The sequence below is a fragment of the Amblyomma maculatum genome, chromosome 4 (assembly GCF_055883805.1).
Source record: "Amblyomma maculatum isolate TAMU_Amacu chromosome 4, ASM5588380v1, whole genome shotgun sequence".
Classification (NCBI taxonomy): domain Eukaryota; kingdom Metazoa; phylum Arthropoda; class Arachnida; order Ixodida; family Ixodidae; genus Amblyomma; species Amblyomma maculatum.
This window is the reverse complement of record NC_139347.1, coordinates 123,249,040-123,268,773: the sequence shown is the minus strand read 5'-3', so window position 1 is coordinate 123,268,773 and position 19,734 is coordinate 123,249,040. Positions and strand designations below refer to the sequence as shown.

At 44.1% G+C, this 19,734-nt stretch overlaps 1 protein-coding gene across 1 annotated transcript in view; it reads left to right on the top strand.

The window, feature by feature from the left end:
* LOC146192284 (nose resistant to fluoxetine protein 6-like) overlaps positions 1–19,122 on the top strand; it is a 98,115-nt gene extending 78,993 nt beyond the window's left edge. The window contains exons 14-15 of the mRNA XM_084600449.1: positions 10,831–10,973; positions 18,889–19,122. Coding sequence (XP_084456575.1) covers positions 10,831–10,973; positions 18,889–19,116 — 371 coding nt within the window. The 3' untranslated portion in view covers positions 19,117–19,122. The remainder of the gene's footprint in view (positions 1–10,830; positions 10,974–18,888) is intronic.
* Positions 19,123–19,734: the final 612 nt, after the last annotated feature.

Here is a 19,734-nt window from a genome sequence, read left to right as displayed (position 1 = left end):
CATATAATTGTCATTGTGCTATTATAATTGTCACTAGCATAAGAACCTAGTCGTGCGCTACCCGCACGACTACGCGTAGCATGTGTAAGCGGGCATGTGTATGCTTATTAAGGGATGTCTAAGTTGATACACTTTTCAAATCCTCTCGGTGCGTACCTTTCGGTCTATCCCTGCTCTCTCTGTCCGCGGTTAAAGTCCGGTTTGGTTAGCATGTAGTTGGTTGAGTGAGTGGCCACCATCAGCATTTTAGAGCACAGCTCTTTGGCGCCCGTTCCTGGGTTTCGCGTCATCGTCGTCGTCGGCATTGTCCCTCGAAACCAGCACCAGTTTCACTTCCAGCTGCCTTCCTTGCTTCCCTTACGGTGCGATTCAGGTGTCCACAGAAACAAGTGCGACAGATACTGCGCCTTTCAATTCCTGTGAACCAATTATGAAAGGTACGCTTCAGAGCTCGAGTGGAAGATGTGACCACACATGGTGCACACTTTAGAGAGAGAGAAATAACACTTATTGCACCCGTCAGAAGGTTGGCGAGAATCCGATGCGCAGATCTGTCTCAGCCATGTCCTCCCGTTCAGCTGTCGACCGAAATGTCCTGGATCTGAGCAGCTGCCGCTGTGAGACGAATGACGTCACGTTGCCCTTTTTCCCCCGGTTTGTGAAGTAGTGCCTCCCAGGACACATCTGTTCTGTCAGGTTCTCCAAATCTAGGAGACTTCCGTATCATGTGGATCATGTCCACTATGCCATCGCAACGTTTGCACCTGGGGCTGAAAATTTCCGGGTGCCACTTGCTGTAAAGCTGGGGTTTCGAGAATACTCCAGTTTGTAGCTTACACCACACAGCTTCCTCGCTTTTGGTGAGTTGCTTACACACTTTTGGAAATATTGATATGTCTAATTTGCAATGATTTAGGATATCGTAGTATGAATTAAGGCCGCCATCGAACTGTAGGGACTCCTCATCGCGCAACGGTTACGGGGTTGCGTATAAGACGTCACTGGGATCTCGGAAGGTAGCTAATCCTCGGGCCAGTGCGTCCGCTTTCTCGTTTTCCCTCAACTCCTGGTGTGCCGGTGTCCAAATGAGCGCGACCTGATCTGCCGGTGGTGGACCACTGGCCAACACTCTTCCTGCTATGGAAGAAATGCGGCCCGCGTCAAAGTGTCTATTCGCTGATTTTGAGTCTGTAACTATAATTTTGACCTGTTGCTGGATTAGAGCTAGAGCAATGGCCACCTCTTCTGCCTTCCTTGTAGTCGAGTGTCGGATGCTCCAGAAAACTACCGAGCCCCAGTTCTTTCTAGTTGTTACTGAAACGCGTCCCAATCTTACGCGAAACTCGTCCCATATCGTCCGCGCATTGTGCGGCACCTGTATACTAAACGTCCTGTCTGCACTCAGAACGGCCTTGCAGCGCTGCTGCTCTACCCCCCCCCCCCCCCCCCCGCCCCTCTGGCTGTCATGGTAGACGGGGTGCGTGCTTGTTGGGAGCGGAGGTATTTTTAATTTGCCCCTAACCTGTCTTGTAACCTTGTCTGTACGTCTGGAGCATGCTTGCGGCTCATTGCCCAGTTTCCCCAAAATGCTCCGACCAGTACGACTGCGCAACATTCTATGGTATTGTGAGGTCGTTGCAGCCTCAATGAGCTCTTCGATGGTATTGGAAACAAAGTCTCGTTTGTCAATATATTGGGTGATAAACCTAGTGCCGTTTTGATCCTGTTACGAATGAGAACGTCTAGTTTCTTCTTTTTCGCCTTGTGAAGCCGTAAATACGGCGCCACATAGACTATCCTGCTGATTATGAAATACTGGACTATCCTAAGGAGGTTAGCTTCTTTCATTCCCGCATGTTTGCGATCCATTCATTGACCTGTAAGATTTGCGCAGTCCAAAAGTACCGGTCTCGGACTTGGGATATGAGAGTATAGCCGCGGTCCCGTTGAAGGTGTGTATTAGCCTTTGAAATTGCTGCCTGGCCTCGTTGGCTCGTTGAGACGTGTCGGGATCAAAAACATGCCAAAGTAGGTGCCACGTACTTTCCTTTCCGAAGTGCCTGTCCCGTTTGTCCCAACTGTTGCCCCAGGTTTACATCGTTAAAACGATTGCGCATTTTTCAATTTTCTTGTTCAGCACTGCCAATTGCCTGCACAAGTTCATATTTCCTCCTTTTTGTGTGAGTCGTGTTTCTAGATTCTTTTTACGCCAGAGACTGACCTTGTGACGATCTACTCCATCAACTCCTCCATTGGGTGCGATCTACTCCATTGGGGTGCGACCTGATGCCGGTGAACACCTCCGGCAACGCACTCCCTCACCAGAACAGGATTTGGCCACCCTGGGGCAGTAATTGGCCGCAACCTCCTATGATAAGCTCCATAAAACCCCGGCCCTCAGTCACCAGCGGCTGCGGAACAACTGACCACGGCGGCGGTCAGACCTGTGACGCAGCAGGGGGTGCTAAGAAAGCCTGGCTCCGCTGGAAAGGCCGCCATTGGAAACTGACCCTGGCAACGTTTAATGCTAGAACCCTAGCTAGTGAAGCTAGTTTAGCAGTGCTGTTAGAGGAACTAGAGGGCATGAAATGGGATGTCATAGCGCTTAGTGAGGTTAGGAGGCCAAATGAGGCATATACCATCCTGAAGGATGGGCATGTACTGTGTTATCGAGGTTTACCAGAGAGGCGGCAACTAGGAGTAGGTTTTCTTGTCAATAAGTATATAGCGGGTAATATAGATGAATTCTATAGTATTAATGAGAGGGTTGCAGGCATCGTAATTAGGCTTAATAAGCGGTATAAACTGAAGGTTGTACAGGCCTATGCACCTACATGTAGTTATGATGACCAGGCAGTTGAAAGCTTCTATGAAGATGTAGAATCGGCAATGCGAAAAGTAAAGACGCAGTATACTGTACTAATGGGCGACTTCAATGCCAAGGTAGGGAAAAAACAGGCAGGAGACAAGGCAGTAGGTGACTATGGCATTTGTTCTAGGAATAGCAGGGGGGGAGTTACTAGTTGAGTTTGCAGAGCGCAATAACTTACGAATCATGAATACCTTCTTCAACAAACGGAAGAACCGGAAATGGACATGGAAAAGTCCTAGCGGCGAGACTAAAAATGAAATCGACTTCATAATGTGTTCAACCCCCGCCATTATGCAAGATGTCGAGGTAATCGGGAAAGTGCGATGCAGTGACCACAGGATGGTGAGGTCCCGAATTAGCCTAAATCTGAAGAGGGAACGCAACAGATTAGTAAGAAAGAAACCCATCAACGAATTAGCGGTTAGGGGGAGGGCAGAAGAGTTCAGGATCTCGCTACAGAATAGGTATTCAGCTCTAACTGAGGATGGCGACATTACCGTAGAGGCAAGGAACAATAATTTCACAGATATCATTACTGAGTGCGCAGTAGAAGTAGGCGGTAGGATAGTTAGAGAGGATACCGGTAAGCTGTCTAAGGAGACGAAAAATTTGATTAAGAAACGCCAGAGTATGAAAGCTTCCAATCCAGCAGACCAGATTGAATTGGCCGAGATATCAAAGCTAATCAATAAGCGCAAGGTGGCCGATATAAGGAAGTATAACATGGAGAAAATTGAGCATGCTGTAAAGAACGGGGGAAGCCTTAAAGCGGTAAAGAAGAAATTGGGCATAGGCAAAAACCAGATGTATGCGATAAGGGACAAGGCGGGCAACGTCATCACTAATATGGAAAAGATAGTCAAAGTAGCCGAGGAGTTCTATACAGATCTCTAGAGTAGCCAAAGTAGTCAGGACCGTAATGAGATTGGCGGTAGGGAAAAACAGTCAGACGTTCCACCAGTGGCGAAGGACGAGGTCAAGAAAGCACTAGAAACTATGAAAAGGGGGAAATCAGCTGGAGAGGATCAGATAACTACAGATTTGCTGAAGGACGGGGGGGATATCGTGCTAGAAAAACTGGCCACCCTGTATACGCAGTGCCTGGTGTCATCGACGGTCCCGGAACCATGGAAGAATGCAAACATTATCCTCATTCACAAGAAAGGGGACTCTAAAGACCTTAAAAATTACAGGCCAATCAGCTTACTGTCTATTACGTATAAGGTATTTACTAAGGTAATCGCTAATAGAATCAGGACAACCTTAGACTGCAATCAAGCAAAGGATCAAGCAGGGTTTCGGAAACGGTACTCTACTATCGATCATATCCATACCATCAATCAGGTGATAGAAAAATGCTCGGAATATAACCAGTCCTTATACATAGCATTCATTGATTACGAAAAAGCATTTGACTCAGTTGAAACCTCGGCGGTGATGCAGGCATTGCGAAATCAGGGGGTAGACGAGCCGTACGTGAAAGTGCTGCAAGATATATATAGTGGCTGCACAGCAACCATAGTTCTGCATAAAGCAAGTAACAATATTCCCATAAAGAAAGGTGTTAGGCAAGGAGACACAATCTCCCCAGTACTATTCACAGCTTGTTTAGAAGAAGTATTCAGAGACTTGGAATGGGAGCAGTTAGGGATAAGGGTAGATGGAGAATACCTCAGTAATCTGCGATTTGCCGATGACATTGCCTTGCTAAGCAATTCGGGGGATGAACTGCAAATAATGATTGATGACCTAGACAGGAAAAGTAGAAAGGTAGGCTTGAAAATCAATATGCAGAAGACTAAGGTAATGTTCAACAGCCTCGGGAAGGAACAGCAGTTTACATTAGGTAGCGAAATACTGGAAATAGTAGGCGAATATGTTTACTTAGGACGGGTAGTAACCGCAGATCCGGACCATGAAAAGGAAATAAGAAGAATAAGATTGGGATGGAGCGCATTTGGCAAGTACTCGCAGATTATGACTAGCAGCTTACCGGTATCGCTCAAGAGGAAAGTATACAATAGTTGCATCTTACCTGTACTCACCTATGGGGCTGAAACATGGAGGCTAACCAAGAGAGTTCTACTTAAGTTGAGGACAACCCAGAGGGCTATGGAACGAAAAATTGTTGGGATAACATTAAGAGATAGAAAGCGTGCAGAGTGGGTCAGAGAAATAACTCAAGTTACCGACATTCTAGTAGAAATTAAGAAGAAGAAATGGACATGGGCAGGACATGTAGTGCGAAGAGAGGATAACCGATGGTCGCTGAGGGTAACAAACTGGATTCCAAGGGAAGGAAAGCGTAGCAGGGGGCGGCAGAAAGTTAGGTGGGCGGATGAGATTATGAAGTTCGCAGGGCTCAAGTGGATGCAGCTAGCACAGAACCGGGTTAAGTGGAGAAATATGGGAGAGGCCTTCGCCCTGAAGTGGGTATAATCAGGCTGATGATGATGATGATGACTCCATCAACATCCTCGTCAACCTCTACCTCCTTAGTTGCTTCGTTGCTTGCACCCTTTTATTCCAATCGTGACTGTTATTTATGCCTTCCTCGTCACCTGTGCCGTCATTTAGCAAAAACTCCCAGTTTATCAATGTCGCTTTCTTGGTGCGGGCAACCGGTGGGCCGTTGTTTACCACAATTTTTATGTTATGGTCGGTGCCTAAAGTTTCACCCGTGTTGCACCATGTGGCGGAAACGCAGCCTCCGGTTAGAGTTAAGTCCCGGGATGTGTCTATCGAAACGCTGTTGCCCTGGCGGGTTGGTTTCAGGGGATCCGTTAGAAGCAATAAGCCATTCTGCTGAATGCTGTTCCATAGTTCGCGTCCTTTTACCTTCGCGTGTCTATACCCCCATGCCGTGTGATGCGGGTTAAAGCCCCCTAATATCAGCAGGGGTCCTGTTTTCGCGATCACTCGCACTTTGGCAAAGAGCTCATCGAAGCCGCATTGATGTTTTTGTCGAGGCGGGCTGTATACATTTAGAATGAATACACTTTTGAATTTTCTTTTTTTGTGGGATTATCTCGATCAATACATGATCAAAGATTCTGTGTCCGGTATCATGCTACAACACCGTTGTATTTTTTTTGACAAGGGTGACTACTCGCGTGTTATCATCTCGCCCTGCGTGCGATTTGTAACTCGCTAGCTTAGCGTGCTTACCGACTCCTTCAACACGATTACTTTGGGTTTGTCAATATAATCAGAAATGTTTGCAGTACCACGCATTTGCGACCGAAGCCCGTACAGTTCCTCTGCGAAATACTATTTCAACTGTAATAAAGAGCCATTTTTAACGTTATGAATTGTTTGATAAATCAACTGAATTCTCTCGTCTCTCCTTGCCAGTTCTGCGCGCATATCTGCTATAGCAGCGTTCACGTGATCTAACGCGGTCATAACTTGTTGTTGGAAAAAATTGTCGTCCTCTTCCTTTTTAGCGAATCGTATTTACACACTGCAAAGATAATAATTCAAGAATAATGCGAGCGCCTACGCCGAACTGCAGGGTAACATGTGCAATAACCGAGAATTCACACACAGAGAAAAGCATGGGCCCACGCGCTGCCTCCTGCAACCTGCAAATAACCTAACTAGTCTCTTCATTTTTCCGACCACAAAGCTTCCTGCACGACAGTCAAGAAATGGTAAGGGAGTGTTTCTTGAAGAAATATGTGTGAAGAATAAAATAGTTGCTTGTAATTGTACACACGTGTTTTGCTCGAAATCTTGGCCTCAATCTATCAAAAAAGGCGAAACAGCTGACAGCTGCGCTCAAATTTCGCATTAGGAAGTAACGTAATGATCGGAAATTTTTTTGTTCAGATATTGTCTGGCTCAAACTAATATGTCTTATTATGACAGCAGCCCAACAACTTCCGCTAACAATATGGGCTTCAAATGCGAGCTCTACACCAAATGTTTGCTAAAACTGACACCTAACATTTTTGTTTCTAGCACAAGGGCAGTCTTGTCTTTACCGATGTACAGTACAATAGCCAAACTGCGGAAATACAGTACACAAAAGAACATACCTTGGCCTAACAATCACGTATGATACGTAGTATTCTAGACAGGTATATATCATGAGCTATTAAGCTTCCCAAAGTGTCTTATAATAAGAGTTGCATAACTCTAGGTATGTTGTTTTACTATATTCTAAACAAATTCAAGTACAATCTTCGGGCGCAATAAAAACGACGAAAATAAAAGCAATAACATGGTAAGGAAAGCCTCAGAAGCAATGCAAATGAGTAAATCATCTGGGGAGGTTCAGACATTAGCACAGTTGTTGGGAGCCAGAGGAGCTGTTGCGCCAGAAAAGCATTACGGGGGATACTTAAAGTCTGCCTCTGAGACTATCGTGTCATAGCCTCACTTAAGGTGAAAAAACGTGAAAATTTTGCACAAAGGTATATGGTTCTAAATAAAAACATTGATCTAAGAAGTAAACAACATAGAGTGCCAAATCTGAGAAAAAACTATGGTCTAAGATTCCAATTAGTTATGCTTTATAATAAAAATAAGCCTCTTGTTTTCTTAATTCACAGCACACATCACTTAATGCTTTCAAGCGTGCTTTGGACGAAATATACTTTTTCTTTATTAGAAAGAAAGTTCTTAGAATGTTAAAAGCTGCTAAAACGTTTACTAACCTTTTTTTTGTTCTTGGTTACGTATGTAATTTCTGTTTGTGTATGTGCGTAGAGGTGAGTGATACTAAACATTTTGTATTTTGGGCGTTTGACATGTTTTTTCTATTATGTATTTATTTTTATCTTTCTGAGCATACAAAACTGTATTTTCATGTTTCAACTGTATGCCACTGCATTACTAGTGTACTGATCGTGTTGGGTGCTGAACATACATAATCACGTCAGGTGCAAGAAAGCACGTTTTTTCAGGATCCTGCAGATTTGTATTTTATGGCGTCACTGAAAAATAAACTATAAACAAAACCTCATACAACTGCGGAATAGGAAATCTATTTATTTACTTATTTATTCATACCTCTAAGCCTTCTTTGTACGGGTTTTACATGAGGTTTGGGCTTCTTCACAGAAGAAGGTTTTAATTGGTTGTCCTAAAATATATCGAACTAGAATAGCCGTTTGGCGGCGCAGTCGCTATGGCAACCATCAAGGCAGAAGCGTGATATTGGCTCGGCTTTGACGATCGTATGATATAACCATCGTTTATAGATCCTTTTCAGTTCTGAAACTGCACCTCCAAAAGCGGCCACGCTTCGCGCCTAGGAACTGAGATGGCGCTGCGGTCGAAGTTTGCTCCACGCCGACTATGCGCCGATACGGTAGCGCGACCGATGCTGCAGTAGCTGCGTGATCTAATTTCGTGTTGTTTATTTTCATACAAATATCATTTTTTTCTATGTGAGTGACTGCGAATCCTCAGCTGCACTGCACATGTTACCCTGCAGTTCAATGTGGGCAGGCACCACGCGCTGTCGAACGTTTATCGAGCGCAAAATTTTGAAAATAATCATTCAGAGGGTAAGTGATGTCTTTATGTTATCTTTTTCAGAATGTGTCAGGACTGAGGAAACATAACGCGTTTTGAGCCATAATATTCCAGTAGGAACCGGCGTAATCAGGAGAGTTAAGAGACACTTCTCTCCGCCGCCAAATGGTCGTTTGTCTTGCAAATGGGAGACAACGGTACCTCGGAGAGCCAAATTGTTGAAAACAACATGAAGCGTGCGAAACACACACTTCTGGGACGAGGTTATATTGCTAAATTCTACAAACATGCGTTCACTGAAGAAGTGGTCAAAATATAGTGAGAGGCATGGTCCCTCAGGCAGCATGCATTGCTTAGCATATGACCTAATCATCTATATTATACATCTGTCTACACTAGGAACAACAAAAATCTAAAAAGAAGAGCCACCGAAGTTGCACTCAGTGACACAATGCAAAGCGATGTGCGGAAGATACTAAGCAAATCAGCCTAGTGAAATTTAATCAACTGATGGGGAAATAAATTATGGTTACTTTGAGATCGGCAGCTCTGGATAAAAATGTGCATTGATCATAGGCTTATTTTTTTTTTTCATGCAGGAATATTACTAAGAGCTATTGCCGCAGTTCGCGAAGTCATTAGTTGCGGAATATCCGGCCGCGGACAACTGCATGGTGTCGACGTTGCCCATATGGATCAGACAATCACTTCGCTAAGAGATGTAGAGACGATTGTGCATATATTTTGTTTAAACTATGCAAGGCTTGTTGGACCTTTAACAGCAGAAGGACTGTCTACTTCAAACAGGACGAATTTCTTATTAAAGATAAAAGGGGTGTAAAGCCTTTTAAAATGATGAAGGTTAAGAAAATATAAAGTGCACTATCTTAACCCATGAAGAAAGTGCGCTTCACTGCCGTAATGTGAAGAGCCTGGCTGATTCGTGCCGTTTTAGCCAGCAGAAAAAAATCAAAGAAATTAATAACAGGCGGTGTGTCGATCCTCTAATAGGCAATCTTTCAAGCTCCTCAATCCTCGGGTTCAGATGGCATCAACTGTCAGAGGCTTCAAAGGTACGCCTCGCACATTTTGTTTTCAGGATGGCGTGTCTGTTATTGCTCAAAAGTATAATGATGAGGAAAACGTTCATTTGTACGGAACGCGATGAAAAAAGAGTGAGCACGGCGAGCACACTCGCTTCCAAGGTAACCTACCTCGATCACGCCGGAAAATCTAAAAATAATGGGACACTGGTACTCCGCTGTTAAGAAGCTAAATCGTTTCGCACATACAGACAATGCTTGTCACATTTCATCTTTTATTTTTACAATTTTTACTCACCGATACTTAGCATCTGCTAACATTGTCTTTCCATTCTGAGCAGTACACCTCTTAACGAAGTTTTCATTCTTTCAACTATTTCAATTATTTAATTGATCAATTGCACACTGAAATTTACCTAATTAGCATCATAGAGCATTGGTTTTCATTCTGAGCATCTTGACACCCTTGAACCCCCTCTTTCATATATATTTGTTTCCAATTTCTTTAATTCTTCGTTCAATTAGCTTCAGTGATTACGTTAACTCACCATCGTCTACCACAAACCAATCGGTCCTCAATCACTAGAACTAAGGATTACCACAGTACTTCTTTTACTCAGGCTCACTATTATTTCCGAAGCACGCCAACGAATTTCGACGAAAACTACTACTCCGACGAATTTTCGACCGGAGTACCATGCATATCGCTTAACACCTAACGCGACTGGCAAGATTGAATCACCGTTAAGTGTTGGAGCACGAAAAAGTGACTATTCTGCCCACAGCGATAACTATCGCAGACGCCCATTTTTTTTTCTAAGCAGCAATTGTCCTTACTGCCACGTCATTCAAGTCCATAAATCTATAGAGCGCAGATAATGACGCCACAAAGCGCGAGTAACGCTTCAGAGCAGTTCGGGAAGCAGAGAGAAGCGCGGCGCTTCTGTAGCAGACGACGCTCTTCCCTGGCGCAAAGGTCGACAGTAGCTCCTCGGTGGCGGGCGCAGCGGCGGGCCGCCTGCTTCCTGCGGGCGCGCCGAGGAGATGCGGAATTGAAAAAGATCTATAAACGTTGGATATAACAGAGTATACTATGGGGCCAGTTGGTCAGACAGTTCAGCGAAAAACGTAGCGTTAAGACAGGGCTAGAGAGACCACGACCCGACAGGACAGAGCTACAACTTACAACTGAATGGAATTGTATGACGAAGTCTCTCTTGTCCTGTCTTAACGCTACATTTCTTGCTGAACCAGATCGTATGATTTCTCTGGCACTGAAAGCGTACGAATGGCGAGAGAGCTTCCGCAAGAAGCAGTGAAAAAATTAAGCTTCGGCTTTTGGTTGCGCGAGATCACTTTTTGACAGCGTCACATAACCTCTGGAGCAGATGGCCATTAACTGTACGGCCTCATTCTCTTTTTTCGTCACAGGTGTCGTGCAGAGGGCTCTCTCGGCTGCACCCCTGGCTGTGCTGAGCCGGCTGTCGTTCGGCGTGTACCTGCTCCACTTCCCTTTCTATTTCCTCTCCAGCAACGCCATGCGGGTCAAGAGGTACATGAACGTCTTTTACTGGGTACGTGGAAAAGGAGGCTGTTGGAAAGCAGCCTGATGCGAAGTATACCCAGGTCAAGAGCACAAGCATGCGGTCGTAACGGTTGCATGTATTTTTGCGTGGACAAATTGTTTCGAAAAAAAAAAAAAACAGAGCATATACAGGCGAGGTCAAAAGTTCCCAGGCCAAAGGGACTGCTTCTAGCAGTATAGTCAGGCAGCTACGACAGCCCCGAATCTCAAAATACATGTGGAGGGTAGAAGAAGCATTATTCTAACCTATGAGGTCATTTATAGCTTTAGTGTGGTCTAACGTGTCAAAATATGCTGACCAGAAGCAGAATCTGCGGCCTGGGAACTATTGAACCCCCCCCCTCTCCCCCTGTACATCTTTGACATCCTCAAGCCCCTCATATGCCACTAGCTTTCCACTGAAATCTTTTCCATAGTCAAAACGCGTCTACGAAGGTCCGAAAAAACTGTTTTAACCTTGAAAAACTGAGAGTAAATTTTCCACACTTCTTTTCCTGAGAGAACATATGCTTATGCCGCATCAAACCCTACATGAAATATATTCGGTGGCGAAATCTCTCGATATGACGGTGTCGAAGCGCGCTTTTTATAAAAACTTATTTATTAACGCGAAAACGTTACTTCGCTTTGTTCACAGATTTCTGTCCTCCACACCGCGTCCGCAAAATCGTGTCCGCAGCAGTTGCGAGCAATTAAGGCGGACGTAATGTTGCTGCAGAAGCAATTATTAAAACAATAAGTTAAGTAATTATTTACAGGCATAAGATGTAAAAGTTGTCCGCAGCAGTTGTGTGAGATTGAGACGTGATAGAGGTTAATGAGTGGCGTCAATCGATAGAGGGTGACGCGATGTTGTGCCATAAATAATACTTAGACCAATAGGATAGTTAGGTAAATAATTAGACAAAACACGCAAAATCGTGTCCGTAGCAGTTGTGAGTAATTGAGAAGTCGTAGAGGTTAATGAGTGGTGTCAATCGGTAGTGGGTGACGTAATGAGTGGTAAAAATATTTAGGCCAATAAGTTAATTAGGTAAATAATTAGGGGCAGAAAATGGGACAGTAAAGGTTAAAATGGTCTCATTAACGAATGGCTTGGCGCCGCATTTGAATGCCTCAAATACTAAAATACTATATAAATAAGTCAATTAAGGTGACGTCAGGACGTGACGTCACGCAACCAGAAGTAGAGTCGAAACAGGGCATAGGAAGAGATTGGCGGGCAGTGTGAAAGTACCAGACTAAAATGGATAAACGAGAAAGTGAATTATTGTGACGTAGAAGATGTGACGTCACGCAACCGGAAGTAGAGCTAGTAAAGGGCATAGGAAGGGATTGGCGCGCAATTTGTAACATTGTCTGCGCAGAAGTTGAGAGTAATTAAGAAGTCATAGAGGTAAATGAGTGGTGTCTATCGATAGACTAGGGTGATGTAATGTGTGCGAAAAATAATTAGGCCAATAGGTTAATCAGGTAATGAACTAAAGGCAAAAAATGAAAAAGTAATGGCGAAAAGGGTCTCATTAGTGAATGACTTGGCGCCACATTCGAATGTATCAAATATAAGGTAGTTAATAAAATCAGGCAATTAGTGTGACGTCAAAGATGTGACGCTCAAAATACCGGAAGTAGAACCGAAAAAGGGTATAGGAAGGAATTGACGTGCAATTTGAAAGTACCGAAGACTAAAATGGGTAAAAAAGAAGTGAAATAATGTGACGTCAAGGATGTGACATTACGGAACCGGAAGTAGAGCCGGAAAAGGACATAGGAAGGGATTGGCGCGCAATTTAAAAGTGCCAAAGACTAAAATGAATAACCAAGAAATGAATTAATATGACGTAGAGGATGTGACGTCAAGCAACCGGAAGTACATCCAAAAAGGGCACAAGAAAGGATTGGCGAGCAATTTGGAAGTACCAAAGACTAAATTGTGCAAGTAAGAATTGATTTAAGCAACTACAAGCAACTAAAAGCAAACAGAAACGACCAACAGCTGCAAAATACACAGACGTTATTTAGCTTCTAGCGCAAATTGTTTGGCGCTGCGTCGCAAAAATTCCTAAACTTGACAGGGCTCGGATATAACAAAGTCAACATTCCAGTGTCAGACCGCTCCACTAATTAAACATACGCCAAAAGATTCAAGGTCAAAATTGACATCAATTGTAACTAAAAATATTGTAGGTAAGTGTTGCTGAAGAGGGGGCCGTGAATCCCGGTCAAACAATTTTCGTTGTCCCCACCTCCCCTAAAATGTAAGGTCACGCGATAGTACTGGCCTGACTAGACACAGTTTTGAAGGATTAAAAGCACGGAAGTTCAAAAGCAACTTTAGTTCCTCAAGGCGGAAGAAATGCCGGATGAGTGTAGAAAAGGAGAGCGGCCGTAGGAAAGAACGACAGCAGCGTTTGTTGATTCCGGCATCAGTGAACGTCGAGCTCTGGCGGCAATGTTGTACGAGGCTGCTATGCATGGCGCCTCGGGTGTCAAAGAGTGAGTGGCGCAGTATTACGAGAACTCCAATCCCTTCTAGCGACAAGTCTTCCGACGCGTCTCGCAGGCAGACAGCGGTGAGCTGGCTTATCAAGTGCACGTTTTTTAAAGTTAGTTTAGCTTTAACCCATTCCCCATTCCGCCACCTACTCTTGGAACAGCAACAGCAGTCCACACGTGTTATGCAGCCTCAAGGCGTTCCCCATCACTTCCATTCGTTTATAAGGGGACTCATATCCACGGCTGAGAGCCATTGCTGTAGTTTAAGCCATTAAGGGTGCTTGACTTCGTAAAGCACATATGTACAGATCGTATAGGACCAGCTACATGCCTCAATTTTCAGAACACTGTGCTAGTTTGCAGTTGCTCAGGTTCAGTTATAATTATTTACCAGACGCTTCGATTGTCGGTAACTCGATACTACAATCATCCGCGAAAGGAAGAATGGATGGAAATATTGCCTCAAAATGCCAAGTATGAAAAGGATAAACAATAATGGCCTGAATGTTATTGGGGCACCCTTTTGGTGACATCCACCTCATGAGACTATGGCTTACTAATAACAACCATCTGACATCTAGAACTCAAATAATGTTTCATCGATCTACCCACCGTGGAGGTGCAGTAGTCAGGGCGCTCGTATGTACTGTACTCAAGGATGCGGAATCGAATCACGGCCGCGGCGGCCGCTTTTCGACAGAAGCGAAAAGCAAGGCAACCTTGTGAGGTGCGATGTCAGTGCATGTTAAAGACTCCTATGTGGTTGATCTTTCCGGAGCCCTCCATTACTGCGCCTTTCATACCCCGAGTCGGTTCGGGGCGTTAAACTACATAAACCAAACCAATACATCGTTAATCAGTCTGATAGCGTTCTCGTTAATCTTATGCTATGAAATTTTGTTAAATACTAACGATTACAAATCAAAGTGAAAGGCTTGTCTAGAGCCCGACGATATAAATTCAGTAGAACATTTCTTATTACAGTGCGCTTCCTAGGCCAAATAAAATTCGGTAAGCTGCGTGACACATAAGCAACCATTAGAAACTCAGGCAGTTGGAAATTTATTGAGCAGTCTACATTAAAGTAATTCATGATTGTTAAGTAAGACACAAGCTTCAAAACTTAGATATAAGGCTGGCTAAGGTACACTTGTCGTCAAAACTTTGCGAATATAATGAGACAACAGAGACACAATACATACAAAACGCAGCTATTTGTGTGTGTTGTGTTCGTTGTGTCTCCAGTGTCCTGGTATTTTCGCAAAGTATTGAAGATAAACGAATTCCACCAATCCAGGCTCTATTAGACACTTGTCGGACATTTGAAACAATTTCTGAGATACAGTTACATTTGCGCGCTTCCATTCCTCAGGCAATGGGTTGGTGTGTAACGATAGAGGGAAGAAAATCTCCAGGTACCTTGACAGAGATAATAGAAAAGAAGAGAGCAGGACTGTACATCACCCAGACCGGTGTCACTGGATTTGTTTAAGGCGTTGATAAAGCAGCCGAATTAGTCTTTGGTCAAAGCTCGCGCTGCTGTGGTAGAGTGGTTTGGGTACTTGGCTGCTCTACCTAGTAGTAGTAGTAGTAGTAGTAGTAGTAGTAGTAGTAGTAGTAGTAGTAGTAGTAGTAGTAGACTAAAACAATTTTTGCATTAATAAGATATGGGTTAAGGGCGAAGTTGGTCGGGTCCTCAGTCTGGGACTCCGTAGGCTGATTGCGCTGCCTGAGCTCTCGCCAGCAAGGTCCTTTGTGCAGTAATGTCGGCGCTGGGCAGGGTTACCTCCAAATCGGTCCACGAAGGGTTTTGCGTGGTATGCCTTGGTTTTCTTGTCAAGCTCATACATTATAGTAATGGTCTGCTTTCTGTCCGCAGAATATACATTCAGGTGATAAAGTACCCGGGGTAATTTTTTGCAGTCGAGCTGGGCGGTTGTGGGACAATTTTTATAAACTCCTGAGGTGACACTCCGCTGATGTTTTGAGTCCTTCAGATGGTACTGGGAATGTTTGTCTATCTAAGCGAACGTGTTGCAGTATCTCGCAATATGTAGTGAGGCGCTATGTGTCGTCATGTGAGGAGTGATGAGGGATCCCGGAAGAATTCTCGGGCTGCGACGTGTACACTCTCATTTCAGTCCATCTCTTGAGGACCAGGTACCCATATTAGTCCTTTGTCTGCGGCCTGGTGTCTGGCTTGGGATATGACTTTACAGGTCAAGCGAGAAACGCGCCCTCGCATGTAGTTTTTTTAGGCTTTTTTGGGTGTCGGTGACGACGTATATGGAATCGGCATGGGTTGCGGCTAATGCGATCGCTGCCGCCTCCATTTGTGCGACGTCTTAATTTATAGCCATCCTACCTGCTCCTGTATGGCATAGGTGAGTGACGGCTGCTACTGTGACGCCTTCGCAGAGGCCCACAACACCCATAAAGAAGGCTCCTTTGTCCTTGGAGTGGCTCCTATTCTTGGTCCTGTCCCGCACTTTGCGTCGTGCCTCGTGATATTCGGGCGGCTCTACTTTGAATGCTAGATTGAATTCCGGCTGTGGCGGCCGCTTTTAGTGTGCTTGCACTATCAGTGTGCTTTGCACGGCACTTTTAGTGTGCTGTGCACTATCAGTGCACGTTAAATGACCACAGGAGGTCGAATTTTCTGAGCCCTCAGTTACTCCGTCTCTAATGGCCTGAGTCACTTTGAGACGTAAAACCTTGTAAACACAACGCCAGTCACGAGTGCGACGCTGATAAATTACTGGGTAAACATAAGAAGGCTATTGCTTCTCGAATAAGACAACACTGAAATGTAAAATTTGTTGAAGAACTTTGCTTTCTGCAGATTATCGGTAGCAATAGTTTCTTTGTATTCGAGCGGAGAGGCCGAGAACCGATCATGTTTCTTTTATTACACTACCAATATTCCTTCGAGAGATCACCGATGCGCAGGTGAAAGGAGTGAAAGTGTGAATTTTATCTTTATCACGAACGCGTATATATAATTTGTGACCATATTTCATATACTACTGTTACCTCACGGTGATTTTCAATGCAGAGTATGCATATATGTTGCCGTTCTTCGACGATGTGCTTACTGCTTAGGTAAAGCATGCTTTGCTTACACTACGGCGTTTGGTCGTTAGCCATAAAGGCAGATATTGTTCACGGAGATCTAGAATATACCCTTCGATATGCATCGCAGCGATCCTACGCAGTGATTCCGGCAATACTTTTTATGCAATAATGCAGAATTTTACGCACATGTTATCTCAGGCATGCATATCATTCGGCAACTCTAAACCCGCCTATTACAATTTCTTTATTTCCAAAATGAAAGTTATTTCATCCAAGGAAAAAAAAATGACCATTTATCTCAGGTAGTACGAGGATTAACTCAGCAGCCAATAAGTGATTAGTCAGCAATAAACTCGGAACATTATTCAAACGTGCTGTCCCCAGGTCAAAATAGGGTACACAAAATGAATTACCTAAAGCTACCATTCCCTTACCTAACGCCATTGTGGCTCTGGATGAATGAGGTAGAGAGCACCAAATCCTTTAGGAATAAACCTTCCTCCAATGACTAAACATTCAGTTTCAAAACTTTATATAATGGAAGTTACGTCTGGAATAATTTTCGACCGACTTCTAGATCGCATGTAGAGTGAACATGTAGATAGCGATTTTTAATTCAAAAGTCCTAACTCATACAGTTCCACTTCTCCCAACATCAATTTCCGTTTTACGAGAAGTAATAAAGGTGGTCCTCCAGAATGAATACGCCTGCTTTGTTATTTTTGCGATCGTGTATGTAACTGGCGCAGTTTTTGGTGACATGATGGAAAAACAGCGCTACAGACGTGGACAGAGGTGAAGAACAAACAGGACGGGCGCTGAACTCGCAACTGAATTTTATTGAAAAAACACAGTATATATAACCCAGCCAAGCAGCACCAAACCGCACATTAAACAAAAAAAAATCATGATGACCCCACACACACACCACGTTCAAGAAACTCAACCTCATTATCTTGGTGCTGTTTGGCTGGGTTATATATACTGTGTTTTTTCAATAAACTTCAGTTGCGAGTTCAGCGCCCGTCCTGTTTGTTCTTCACCTCTGTCCACGTCTGTAGCACTGTTTTTCCATCATGTCACCATACCAACTCGCTCAGATGTCTCTTCTATTGCAGTTATTGGGATGAACTTCGCTATTTGTGCCATCATCATCCAGCGATATTTCATACCATGTTACAACCGACAAATTCGTCACAAACGTTAGATCCCATAAAGCTCTGTTCTTAACTATTGTGAAGTTTATTACTAGAAAAACTAAAAGGTAGCGCTCAGGATTTTTTAGACAAGTGGTCTGAACTACTCGGCCTCGAGCTTTGTCATATATGTATTTGATGATCTTCAAATACTGGATGTCATATTTCAGATGCGCTTTTACCATCAGCTTGAGAGTATACGCAATGATGTTTACTTTTTAATGTTCTGCTTCAGAATTGTCGTCGAAAATGCTTGTAGGACTTCCTTTTTTTTGCTTTGGCCCTCATGAAGAAAAAGCGCGCAGTTTGAACTGCCACTCCTCGCGTGAATGTTTATAGCTGCGTCCGATATGAAAGAAATGTGTGCTTTAAGCACCAATTGATGCAAAATTAGCCCCATATTCCTATATAAAACGACTCAGTGAGGTGTGTATAGATGTTCGTTACTGTACACTACAGATTGATGGCACGTAAATAATGAAAGTTTTCCCTATTTTTCTTTTTGTTGGTATTGTGTTTTGAAGTGAGGTGAAATGACATGCTTGTATTAATGGAAATTTGCACACAAGTGCTTGAATATCACATTATAATTGAAGCAGTACAAATAATTATTCAGAAGGCATTCTGACTGCCGTAATTTTTTCGCGCTGTCCATGACTGCAATACGCAGCACTGGCTTTAATCTCGTATATTCGCTGACAGCTATCGGCCCCAAGAAGGAGGCAAAAAAGTGTGGTATGAGTGCTCATCAATTCTTGCGCCTTAACATGAATACAGTGGCTTCATTGTGTACAGGTGCGGACATAAATAACGAAGTACGCTTTGCGGTTCAATTTACAATGACGCCTTCTTTATCGGAGATACGAAAACATTCTTTGTTGAAGTAAATGCGTACTGACATCTACTACGAGTCTGAACATACCATATGAGTCAGTTTTAATTATGTAGCACGTGAAAAATTTAAGGAAGAAATAGCATGCTGCGTTTACTTTTGTCCGCGCCGGTACGTGTCCGAATAAACTTTATACACAAGCCATGGCGATTAATCTCTATATGTTACCATTATATGGCGTATTTCTACAGCCTAACAAATGTGGGCTTTTGTTATAATCGGGCTGTGCTTTTTTAACTGCGCAGTTCTCGGAGAGTATCTCAGTGTACGTGTGGAGTTGCCTGTTGGCCCTGTTGCTGTTCCTGGCTTGCGAAGCGCCGCTGGGCCGCCTCGACAAGATCGTTTGGGGGAAACACCACGTGGGGAACAAAGAGGAGCACGGGCTGGTCACTGGGAAGCCCGACCACGTGCTGGTCCCACCAAAAGAAGCCACCGAGAAGTCATCCGATTGCGGAAATGTACACTCCCACTAAAGAAAAGTTTGCAGTACTTGCTTCCAGTGAACTGCGTGCTCAACATTTTTATTTGTGCCTGTCAAATTGGTCATATTCCGTTGTCTTCTGATGTTGCAGAGTCCTTTCAACCAATCAGCGTCCGGCCAGGTACTTCAGAATCGGGACATGCGTAGTAGCTTTGAGGGCCACGAAGGGGACAAAGTAAAGTAGTCCGTGAACTGCGCGATAAAAGACGACGGTAACTTACCGCGATTGGGCTGCTGTTGCTTAGCAGACTGAAGCACGATCCGTAGAACAAGCTGTTATAAACCGTTATCTCTGAAATCGCCGAACTCTATATATCGATGATTGGACAGTGAAGCGTGAAGTTGACATCAATAGCACGTCAGATGCTTGCCATGGTGATGAATTCTAAACCACGATTGCCATCCGCAAAGTAGATACGAAATATATCCGCGAGCTGGCTGGCACATCCAGTGAACCCAGTGAAATGGCGGTGAGGCCAAGCGCACCTTGACGTCAAGGACGTCAGATACAGCATTCTGGAGGGTCATGGAAGCAAAGTCGTCTGCGAAGCATGTTATGTACAGACAATGCGCAATCATTGTGCCTGTGCTGATGTCGCTTAGCCCACTA